Source organism: Xyrauchen texanus, chromosome 26 (assembly GCF_025860055.1).
Source record: "Xyrauchen texanus isolate HMW12.3.18 chromosome 26, RBS_HiC_50CHRs, whole genome shotgun sequence".
Taxonomy (NCBI): Eukaryota; Metazoa; Chordata; class Actinopteri; order Cypriniformes; family Catostomidae; genus Xyrauchen; species Xyrauchen texanus.
Window position 1 is genome coordinate 32,486,888 of NC_068301.1, and position 12,786 is coordinate 32,499,673.

General features: G+C 47.5%; 1 protein-coding gene across 2 annotated transcripts in view; it reads left to right on the forward strand.

Annotated features, from left to right (window-relative positions):
* Positions 1–12,786, forward strand: part of myo1g (myosin IG) — a 76,755-nt gene that overhangs the window by 40,983 nt on the left and 22,986 nt on the right. For both annotated transcript variants that reach the window (XM_052093417.1, XM_052093418.1), the window contains one exon: positions 4,527–4,640. In XM_052093417.1, the coding sequence (XP_051949377.1) occupies positions 4,527–4,640 (114 nt within the window). The remainder of the gene's footprint in view (positions 1–4,526; positions 4,641–12,786) is intronic.

Sequence of the window (12,786 nt, forward strand, 5' to 3'; positions counted from 1 at the left end):
AGGCAAAGAGATCTATCTCTACCTTGCCGAATTGGTCCCATATCAGCTGGACCACCTGGGGGTGGAGCCTCCACTCTCTGCTGGGTGAAACCTGCCACGACAGCGCGTCCGCCATCGTGTTGTGGTTGCCAGGGATGTGAGTGGCGCGCAGCGACCTGAGTCGCGGCTGATTCCAAAGGAGGAGATGGCGGGAGAGTTGTGACATATGACGAGAGATTTATGTATGCTACCGTCGTGGTGCTGTCTGAACAGATCAACAGATGAAACCTCCGGTTCTGTCCAGAGGCCAGCGGCAGTGTGCCCATTGCACACAGCACCCCAACCCTGTCAAGAGGTGTCTGTGGTCACCACGACATGTCTGGACACCTGCTGCAAGGGGACTCCAGTCCGCAGAAAGCAGAGGTCTGTCCAAGGTTTGAAAGTCTGATGGCAAGAAGGGATGATTGTCACACGGTATGTGCTGTGGCGCCATGCCCATCTCGGGACTCGAGTCAGTTCAGTTCAGTTCAGTTTCAATTTATTGTCCCCTAAGGGAAACTTGTCTTGCAGCCAGGTAAACATACAGGTGACATAACAGGTAGCCTAAACACCACATACACATACCAATAAACAACACAAACTACTAGTTAAAAACACTGTTACAGTATTACCCATCTATGTCATAGAATTGTGCAACTTTAGCAACCGAATTGCACTTGGTATAAAAGAGTTCTTAGTCCTATTGGACTTAAAACAAGGGACTCTGTAGCCAGTGCTGAAGCGGGCTCATATGCATCAACCCGAGCAGCCGTGGCTGAGGATGCCATATGCCCCGGGAGCCTCTGGAATTGCTTTAGAGGAACCGCTGTGCCGGGCTCGAAGAGAGCAAGGCACCTGAGCACTGACTGAGACTGCTCGTTGGTGAGACTGAGTCTAACTCCATGCCGAGAAAAGAGATGCTCTGAACCGGGACAAGCTTGCTCTTTTCCCAGTTGACCTGAAGCCCTAGACAGCTGAGGTGCCTGAGCACCTGGTCCCGGTGAGCGCACAGTAACTCTCAAGAGTGAGCCAGGATGAGCCAGTCGTCGAGGTAGTTGAATATGCGGATGCCCACTTCCCTTAGCGGGGCAAGAGCTGCCTCTGCGATCTTCGTGTAGACGCGAGGGGACAGGGTCAGGCCAAAGGGGAGGACCTTGTACTGATACGCCTGGCCGTCGAACACAAACCGTATGAAGGGTCGTTGTGGAGATGTGGAAGTACGCATCCTTCAGGTCTACCACCGTGAACCAATCTAGCTGTCGAACACAAGTAAGAATCTGTTTCTGTGTGAGCATTTTGAACAGGAGACTGTGTAAGGCCCGGTTGAGTACTCCCAGGTCCAAGATTGGTCGCAACCCGCCGTTTTTTTTTTCTTTGGGTACGATGAAGTAAGGGCTGTAGAAACCCTTCTCCATCTCGGCTGGAGGGACGGGCTCTATCGCATCCTTGAGGAGTAGGGTCGTGATATCTGCTCATAAGGTGCTAGCTTTCTCGCCTCGCACGGAAGTGGAGCAAACACCACTGAAACGAGTCAGGAGCCGGGCGAACTGAATCGCGTAGCGACGGATTGTGAAGTGAAAGCCACGCATCCAAATTCAAAGTGTGGGGCACTAACGGGACGATCGCTTTTGACATTCCGGGCGGGGCTTCACGGCGGGGGAGAAGGTAATAGCGCGTCGGGAGGCAGAAGAGCGTCCCGAGGCTTGGGTGCTGAGAAAAGACTCAAAGCACTTACCTTGCTCTGCGCACCCGGCAGGAGACTGAGGAAGAGTTTCGTGGCTCTGAGAGTGACGTCGGTGGCAGAGATCAGTTCCTGCAGCACATCAGGGTCAGAACTACCCAGGTGCAGATCTTTGAGTGCCTTGGCTTGGTGAACTTGCAAGAGAGCCATGGCATGCAGTGCGGAGGCGGCCGGTCAGGTGGCGCTATAGACTTTCGAGGTCAGTGATGATGTCATTCTACAGTCTCTGGAGGGGAGTACCAGGCGGTCCCGCCAGATGGCGGCATTCTCAGGACAAAAGTGGATCACAACCGCTCTGTCCACCTGGGGGACCTCCATGTACCCGTGGGCCGCCCGCCATCCAGGGTAGTGAGAGCTGACTAGCAGAGGGGTCGGTTCCAGGCAGTAAAAGGTGCCCTCCACGACCACGTCAGCTCGTCTTGCACTTCCGGGAAGAACGGAACCATGTCTATGAGCGGTGCCCTGACCCGAGGAACCGATCGAGTAGCCGTGAGGGGGGGACGGAGGTTTCCAGTCCAGCCTCGCGCTCACGGCGGCCTGAGAAAGCATAGCGGACATCTGCACGTCAGCCTCAGACTGGGCGAGCAGACCCGAAGTTGGCAGCCCAGACGAGTCATCAGCATCAGACGCCGCTGTGACGCTCTCCGATGCAGCGGCGATGTCGTCATCCAATTCAACAAGCAATAATAATAAATAAATAATAATAATAATGCAAATGAAGTACACAAGCAATATAAATTAATACATTAAAATAATAGGTCAAATGAAGAAACAAGCAATATTATTAAATAACAAGTAAATAATGGTGTGAACAAGCTATACTAACAAATGAATAATAATAATAACATCAATGGAGAAAACAAGCAGTATTAATAAAAATAAGTCAAATAATAGTGCATATGTATTAATTAGCTAAATAAACAAATACAATACAATAATAGCACGAATGGAGAAAACAAGTAATATTAATAAATAAGGTAAATAATATTATGAATATAGAAAACAAGCAATATTAATCAATAAAGTAAAATAATAGTGCAAATAGAATAAACAAGCATTAATAACATAACAAATAAAATAATAGTGCGAATGGAGAAAACAAGTAATGTTAATAAAAAAGTAAATAACAGTGTGAATGAAGTTAACAAGCATTATTAAAAAATTAAGTAAAATAACAGTGCAAATGGAGTAAACAAGCAATGTTAATAAATAAATGAAACGAATTGTGTGAATTGAGTGAACAAGTAATATTTACAAATAATGCTAAATACAGTAGTAGTGGGAAAACAAGCATTATTTATTAAGCAATATAATAACATGAATGGAAAAGTAATATTAATAAATAAAATAATATTGGAAATTGATTAAACAAGCAATACTAACAAGTCTGAATGGATCAAGTATTATTAACAACTAAAACGACAATGTTAATTTACAAAAAAAATCAATGATGTAATAACAATACATTACAGAACATTCATTATTTAGCATAAAAGATGACAAAATAGATAATTTATTTCTCTCACAGTCACACTCTCTCTCATGCCAAAGTCTCAATGTCTTATTCTGTTTCATATCGTCTAACACACAAATTCTCTTACATGAGCTCATGTGACCGCAGCAAATGTAGAGATCACAACCATAACAGTGTGTTGAGCGTTTGACTGCCTTGAGCAAAGAGCGTTAGTGCTAGACTGTAATCATAACGCTGCAGCTATGGATGCTGCTGCGGCTGGTCCAGTTTATCTTCTCTTCCCATGTGAGACTCAACCACACCGCCAACCCAAATCCACAGGCTATTTTTAAAACAAGAAACATGTGCTGCAATAGTGGAGCAGTAAATACAAGTAATACAGTGCTGATCCAAAGGTTTCACATAAATTTAATGAAAGGAAAAGTTCACCCAGAAATGAAAATTCTGTCATAATTTACTTACCCTCATGTTGTTCCAGACCCGTACGACTTTCTTTTTTCCATGAAACACAAAAGAAGAAACTTTCTTCCATGAAATTACAATCAATGGGGACAGAAGCTTTCAAGCATCAAAAAGAATGCAAAAGCACCTTAGAAGTATCATAAAAGTATTCCATATGACATACATGCACAATATTCCAAGTCTTCTGAAGACATAGGTTAACTTTGTGTAAGAAACAAATGAAAATTAAAGACTTTATTATGAAAAAATCTTCACATCCACTCTACCTCTACTTTGCACAATCATGAGAGCTCATGAGAGAAGTAGCAATGTTTGATTTGTGAACAAATCATTCTTTTGAGTCAGATATTTTCACCGAGTCTGTTGATATGTCTGAATGATTTGTTCACAAACCGGGAAACAGTTTTCTGGAGGGCAACATCATCAGAGAGTGACATCTTACATTTCAGTCTGCTTCTTACACAAATGAATTGTATGTCTTTGGAAGACTTGGAATATATTGCGTTAGTCATAGAGAACACTTTTATGATACTTTTATGGTGCTTTTTGCATTCTTATTAAAGCTTGAAAGCGTCAGTCTTCTTCAATTGTACAGTATCTGCATCAAAAGAGCATCAATGTTTCTGTATTTTCCTTTTGTATTTCACGGAACAAAGAAATCCTACAGGATTTGTACAGCATGAGGCTGAGTAAGTCATGACACAATTAACATTTTTGGTTCTTTTAAACCTTGATTTATTTTTCATTGTTACTTATTTCTGTAGTTCAGGGATAATTTGTTTACCAAATGTTTGCATTTACCTTTTCTCTCTTGATCTCTGTTTTTTACAGCTTAACTGGTTCAATAATACAAAAGACAGAGCTCTACTTATCACGGACAAGCATATTTACAGACTGGAACCTAAAAAACACTTTAAAGTGCAGAAACGAATACCGCTTGACTCTGTAAGTATGTTATGCTCATGACATGTTGACACAGGCTTTCACATGCACACACAAAGATGTTAAAGGAATAGTTTACCCAAACATGAAACTTCTGCCATCATTACTCATTCTCTTATTGTTCTAAACATGTATGACTTTCTATCTTATGTGGAAAAGAAAACTAGAGCTTTAAATGTTCATAAATAATCATTTGTTCTACATAATTACTTCTCTCATGAACTCCTATGAACATGCATATGTCCAATTTTTCAGTGAGTAACGACATCAGTTTTGCTCTGTTTTTCACTCAAAGATAACATATGGTTTCAGAAGACTTGGAATATAGTGCACAAGTCATCCATAAGAGTTTAATGGTGCTTTTACGTCCTTTTTAAAGCTTGAAAGCTCCAGTCCCTATTCGGTGTAATTGCATGGAAAATAGCAGCCAATACATTCTTTAAAGTTTCTTGTTTTGTGTTATACAGTAAAAAGCAAGTGATATGTCTTTTGATTGACACAAGGGTAAGAATATAATGACAGAAGTTTTATTTGAGGGTGAAGTATTCCTTTAAGTATTACAGTACATACAGAAATGCAGCCCGAAACAAGAAAGCAAACACAAGTCCTGTATCTGTGTCTTATATGTTATTGTCTGGGTTTGCGTCGGTTTTATGTAAGCCTGCTATGTGTGTCACCTCATCTGTCTGCTGCATTCACTCTGACTCTTGGGGCCTTTTTGACCTTTTCACCATCCATAGCATGCCTCCTGTCTTTAGCCTATGGATTTCTGCCAAAAGTCTTATTAGAGCCAAACTAATACTTCATATGACCAGCGGCGACACAGACTTTAATCGTTTAACAGGGTCATTTACAAACTTCTGTCCGTGTCTGACTGAATTCAGTGACCAGAGCTGTGAGTGTGGGTATGTGTGAGGAGTCTGACCTACATTCTGAGAGAGGGATTTGGTCACACGTGGCAGCATTGCTGTCTGAGCCTCCCTTCACAATCGCATATGCACACATGCATTAAACCTGCAATTTTATCCATATAAGTATGTTTTCGACTCAGACTTCCCAGGGAGAGAGAGGCAGAGAGAGACAATGGGACACTTCAGCGATAACTGCAGAAAACATTCACTGCAGTATGTTACTGAATCCATCCAATTGTTCACAACACACGTTTAACACGTCACTATACTCATTACAGTGGTTTAGTTATGATGTTTACATCTAAAGAAAATATATCAAAAGAAAAATAAAGCACATTTTTAGGATATTTTTCATCGAAACAATATTTTCATAACAATTAAGCACATTTTCGCCCAGATTTATACGACCATATTCGTCTGGCTATTGTAATTCTCATTATTTTTATTGATTATTTTCATTATATTGTCATTACTGTAATACATACAGTTTTTCTAATTATTATTATTATTATTTTAAATAACAATAATTCTAATGCAATATTTTACATGCATTACAGTAATAAGATTTTTTTTTTTTTTTTTGCATGTATTTACGAGAACTTTGGGAAGGCTGGGTGCAAAGCACAATTTCTTATTTCTACATGTCCTTCAATGGTTTCGTGAGATCTACCCTATTAAATTCATTCAGCACCTCTGGTAGCCCTGCATCTAGCTGGTCACCATCCTAGTGCATAATTTGAACCTTTCCAACCCTCTCGGGTCAAGCCAGACCACACTGGACGGCTGCAGGCAGTCCCAGACGAGGATATTGTTTTGTGACAGTCCAGTACATTGTGGGTTTAATCTCATTTCACCATAGACTGATGCACAACTATTCTAAATAACACACAGGCTGTTTGTGTCAGCTGTTATTGTAGAGCAGCAGACACAGGCAGGACAACCTTATACATGTAATGGTATTACTTAATCAGTGTATTTGAGTGTTTAGTTTTCGACTGAATTCCACCAGACATTGTTCAAGTGAAAGTTAATTCATTTGTGCACACTATTCAGAATACATTTTTTGTCTTTGCAACCTTTAATTAAAATGTTTTAACTTTTCTTTTTGGCTGACATCACACAGTCTATGTAGCCTAATTGATAATGTTAAACAATAACCAAATAGCTACGCATTTAGACACTGATTTAGCAAACTTGCATTCAGGTCTGGTTCTGTATTGTAATGGAATGCCCACTTTTCATGATCCAATCCCCGATGGATAAAATCAAGTCCTGCAATTTCATTTATTACATTAATGTACAGTATTTGGGCTAATTTGACAATGCTATGGCAGTGTTCCCACTACCATAGCAATGCAGTTCTCTTACGAGAGGTTCTCTCGTATTGCGTAAGCTAGCTTACGCTACGGGAAAGATTCATCTTTTCTGAGATATTGAAGCCAAAAAATTATCCTTAATTTTGTATCCATTGTCAACGCAGTGCAGCAGCTGCATACCTTGAGCGGGCTAGCTAGCGAGCTCATTGGTTGCTCTGCGGCAACTGCTGCAGCCTATAGACGAACTTGAGTGAACTTGCGTCCAATGATAGGCGCCCGCGCCGTCACTGTATCAAAGCCCGCCAGAATGGCCGTGGCTAGAGTGCATATAAGCGTAAGTTCGTAGGCTGGAACCCTGATTTTCATCTATTCAGCGAAGCTCTTCGCATCTCTGAACTGCAGAAGCCACGTCGCCGTTCGAGGGGCATCTAGCAAGCTTGGACAGCGCTCGAAGAAGCCGGCCGTCTTCGCCACCTTCAGCCATCCTGCGAGCTACGCCATCCGGCGACGTATCCTTTTAGAGCAAGCTAGTTCCTCAGCGAACTTCACAAAAAGAGCAACGAGCGTCTTTTAAAGATGCCTCGCACCACCTGCGCCTCATGCCGCGCCCCTCTCAGCGCCGGAGACCGCCACCTCATCTGCGCTCTCTGCCTGGGACTGGAACATGCAGAGCTTGCCCTCGCTGACGGCGGATGCGACCTCTGCGAGGAGCTTCCGATGTCGACCCTGCGGGCTCGACTCGAAGCACTCAAGACTGAAGCCGCCGCGCCGCCTTTCGTTTCGCCGCGCAGAAAGAAGCGCCGCTCCCAAAGGCTGCCGGAACCGGTGTTAGAAGCGACTACCTCGCCGGAGCCTCTCCCTCGAGCCTCGTTTTCACCCTCCCCGCCCCCCCGGGACATGCAGTTGCCGCCGAGCGGACGCACTGCTGCCGTCTCGGATGACGAGGCGGAGGATAAGGGCCGCTGTTCAATCATGGCTTCGGACAGCGAGGAGTGGTCAGGCTCCCAAGCCTCCTCCTCGGCCCAGGAATCCAGCAGGACCCGCGCCGGAGTCGAAGAAGAACTAACGCGCCTCCTCACACAGGCCATCGACCGCCTCGGGCTCGAGAACTCCACGCCAAGCTCTCTAAATCGTGGAACGCGCCTCTCTCGGCCAGGAACCGATCCCATGTCTCCACCTCTCTCGCTTCGGTGGACGGCGCCACCGAGAGGGGCTACTCTTCCATCCCCCCGGTTGAGGATTCGGTAGCAGCACACCTTTGCCCGCCCTCCGCGAGATGGCGGTCTAAGCCAGTGCTCCCGTCTAAGGCCTGCAGAACTACTTCCGCCTGTGTTGGCGCGCCTATGCCGCCGCCGCCAAGCCGCATCTGCTCTGCATTCCATGGCCGTCTTACAGATCCTCCAAGCGGACCTTCTTCGAGAGTGGGATGAGAAAGGCAGGCACCCAGAGGCTGTTTCAGATCTAAGGAGCGCGACGGATCTCGCCCTTCACGCCACCAAAGCTGCAGCTCAAGCCCTAGGGAAGTGCATGGCGCGCTGACTGTGACCGAGAGACACCTATGGCTAACGCTAGCCGACATGGGAGAAGCTGAACGCTCCACGTTCCTCAACGCGCCACTCTCTCCGTCCGGTCTCTTCGGTTCCGCGGTGAGTGGCATTGTTGACCGTTCTCGGAAGTCCAGAAAGCCACCCAAGCCATGAATCTCTTCCTGCCTCGTCGCGCTAGCTCCTCTGCAGGCCGCCCACGTGACCAGCCTCCTGCACGAGCCTCTTCACAGCGCCCAGCTCAGCAAAGCCAGACTTCTCAGCGTCGACAGGGCGGCCGCCCTAGATCAGCGCTCAGACAGCCGCCGCAGACCGCTGCCCCCGCGGGCCTCGGCCTAAGATTGCGCTGAAACCTGAGCAACCGAAGTCCTCCTAGCTTTGTTGAGGAAGCGGCGGCTCAGTCCGCCGCGGCGGACCACCGTCAAAGCTTCGCCCCTGTCAGTCCCCTTCTCTCAGGCTACTGCAGTGGTGGATTCAGCAGCCAACAAGCCGGTGATACTGCCCGCTTGCCTGCACTCAAATGCCGTTTTCACGGCGACCCAAAGAAATCTTGTAAAAAGCAAACATGCCTTATGTGTAGAAAATGTGCCCACAATCCAGTGTTCACCCCTACACACAAGCATTACACTTCCCGTGTCCCTATCAGAGCCCACTCACATAAAGTGGGCACAGCCAGCTTCGAGTGTTAGAGTCAATAAACACGCCCACGAGTCCGTCGTGGCGCCCCTTCTCTGCCAGCTCTGTCACACGGCCAGCAAACACCTCTCTGTATGTAAGTCCCATGCCCGTGACTATGCTCGCGCATCACTTAACAGATGTGACTCTTTCCCCATTCACCTCAATCAGGAAGTCACTCACAGAACAGCCTGTCCCTGCTGTCTGCGAGCAGTCATGCATAAGCACAGTAAGCGGCTCACACATTCTGTTCAGCTCGCTGTGTGCGGCAATCAGGGCGACTTGGCCATTCACCCTCTAGCGTTACGCTTCAAAGCGTGGAAAGCTATCCCAGGGATATCCAAATGGGTGTTAAGCACAATAAAACAGGGCTATTTGCTACAGTTCGATCGCCGCCCTCCCGCTTCAGAGCTGGCTCGAAACTACTGTGAACACGGAAGCAGCCTGCATGCTTCGTTCAGAAATAGCAAACCTTCTGTGCAAAAGGGCCATAGAGAGAGTGCCACCTTCTCTGAGCTGAGTCGGGGTTTTACAGCCGTTATTTTCTTGTCCCCAAGAAAGACGGCGGCCTCAGACCAATATTAGATCTCAGGGTTTTGAACAAGGTGCTGCGTAAAAGACCGTTCAAAATGCTTACAATCAGGAAACTCCTCGCGCATGTGCACCAGGGGACTGGTTTATTTCTCTTGATCTGAAAGATGCCTACTTTCAGATTCAGATAAATCCCGTCACAGGCCATTCTTGAGATTAGCCTCGACGGCCAGGTTTATCAATACACCGTCCTTCCGTTCGGCCTGTCTTTAGCACCCGTACTTTCACGAAGTGCATGGATGCGACGCTTCGCACCCCTCGCGGAGTCAGGGCTTGCGAATTCTGAACTATTTGGACGATTGGCTGATTTTGGCACAGTCACATACGGAGCTTCTGTCTCACAGGACAGTTCTCCTCAGTCATCTGAACAGTTTGGGTCTTGCAGTCAATTGGACCAAGAGCTCACTACAGCCCAGTCAGGCAATTTCCTTCCTTGGAATAGAACTAGACTCCATGGCGATGACGGCTTGCTTATCTACACAGCGTGCGTGCCGTGTTCAGCGACTAGCCGCGTCCTTTCAGATGAACAGCCTCACGCCTCTGAAAAAATTTCAGAGAATGCTAGGTTACATGGCCTCAGCCGCAGCAGTACTTCAGCTGGGTTTACTGTGCATGCGCCCGCTTCAGCATTGGCTAAACACCCGCGGGTCTCGCCAGCCGATCAGAGTGACTCAGACCTGTATCTCAGCTCTGCAGCCCTGGGCAGTGGCTGAATGGTATCAGCGGGGAGTGACGATGGGAGCTGTATCTCGCCGAAAAGTCATCTCGACAGACGCGTCCAACACGGGTTGGGGCTCGGTCTGCGAGGGCTCTCCGGTTTTTGGCCTATGGTCAGTTCAGGAAAAGCTCCTTCACATAAATTGTCTGGAAATTATATCGGTCGAGTACACGCTCGTCCGCTTCCTCCCGGTCATTCAGGGTCACCACGTCCTGGTCCGTTCGGACAACAGATCTGTGGTATCCTATCTAAACCGTCAGGGCGGTGTCAGATCCAGGAACCTCTTCCATCTGACAAAACGCATACTGAGTTGGTCCCAGTGCCACCTGCGCTCGCTGAGGGCGACGCACGTGCCAGGCCACCTGAACGACGGCCCAGACAGACTGTCCAGAGACAATATTTCCCCAGGGGAATGGTCCCTGCACGCTCAAACAGTCCAGAAGTTATGGAGCATATTCGGCAGAGCAGAGATAGACCTCTTTGCGTCAGAAGAGAACTCTCACTGCCCAGTATTTTTCTCGAAGCGAGGGCAGCTGGCTCAGGACTGGCCCAACCGCCCGCTTTACGCCTTCCCTCCCGTCTCGCTATTGCCACAGGTAATGCAGAGGATCAGGGAAACACGTCACTCTGTGCTCCTCATAGCCCCGCATTGGGAGAATCAGACATGGTTCCCGGAGCTTACGCAGCTGTCACTGACAGCCCCGTGGCCCATTCCAGTGAGAGCAGATCTCCTCTCTCAAGCTCGCGGCACGATCTGGCATCCCCACCCAGAGGCTGGGCGCTGCACGCGTGGGTGATCAACGACTACCCGTCGCTTTGCCAGAAGGAGTAATAAACACTATCATACACGCTAGAGCCCCTTCCACGAGAAGACTCTATGCGTCAAAATGGTCTGTGTTTTCAAAATGGTGCACCGACAGAGACCTGGACCCACGGACATGTGGGGTGTCGTCGCTGCTCGTGTTTTTACAAGAGCTGCTGGATAAGGGCAGATCCCCATCCACGCTCAAAGTGTACGTGGCGGCCGTCGCGGCGTTCGCCCCCCATCGGTTCCTATCTGGGATCTTTCTGTAGTTCTCGAAGCTATGAAAGCCCCCCCTTTCGAACCGCTTCAATCCATGGATTTGAAATACCTTTCACTCAAAACCGTTTTCTAACTGCCCTGTCATCAGTTAAGCGTGTGGGAGACCTTCACGCGCTGTCTGTCAGCGCTGCGTGTCTTGAGTTTGGACCAAGTGACTCCAAGGTCATTTTAAAGCCTAGACACGGCTATGTCCCCAAGGTGATCTGTACTCCTTTCAGAGCACAAATCATTTCCTATCGGCGCTGCCAGCATCCGATAGCGAACGCGACGCCAATCTCCTTTGCCCAGTCAGAGCACTGAGATTGTATACTGCGCACTCCGCCTCTTTCAGACGCTCTGAGCAGCTTTTCGTTTCATTCTGAGGGCGCACCAAAGGTTTCGCTGCCTCGAAACAGACACTGTCTAGATGGATAGTGGACGCTATTGCTGCCGCGTATGCGTCAAAAGACCTACCATGCCCGGGCTCACTCCACCAGAGGCATGGCCTCCTCGTGGGCATGGTCCAGCGGGATTTCCATTCACGACATATGTGTGGCAGCGGGCTGGGCTTCCCCCTCCACCAAATATTATTCCCCCACTCACAAGGGCTCCCCCGGGTCCCCCTACCTCCCCCGGGGCTCATGCAGTGGATGCTTGGCGCGCACGGCGTTGACAATGGGTTCCCGTAGTGTAAGCTGGCTTACGCAATACGAGAGAACCTCTCGTAAGAGAACGAATCGGTTACCTAACGTAACCTCGGTTCTCTCTAGATGAGGGAACGAGTATTGCGTAGCCGGCCGTGCTCGCGCCACAAGCGACTTTCGCTTCATTCAATGAAAACCAGGGTTCCAGCCTATGAACTTACGCTTATATGCACTCTAGCCACGCCCATTCTGGCGGGCTTTGATACAGTGACGGCACGGGCGCCTCTCATTGGACGCGAGTTCACTCAAGTTCGTTTATAGGCTGCAGCAGTTGCCGCAGAGCAACCAATGAGCTCGCTAGCTAGCCCGCTCAAGGTATGCAGCTGCTGCACTGCGTTGACAATGGATTCAAAATTAAGGATAATTTTTTGGCTTCAATATCTCAGAAAAGATTAATATTTCCCATAGCGTAAGCTAGCTTACGCAATACTCGTTCCCTCATCTAGAGAGAACCGAGGTTACGTTAGGTAACCGATTCGTTTTCCAGTCATAGAAAAGTTATGGAAAATTAGAAAAATACCGAAATGTCCTGGAAAGTAATTATTTGTTCTGTAAACATTTATAATAACTGTTTGACTCTGTGGCTAACATGGTTTTTGTTACATGTACATGTCAACAGTTGACTGT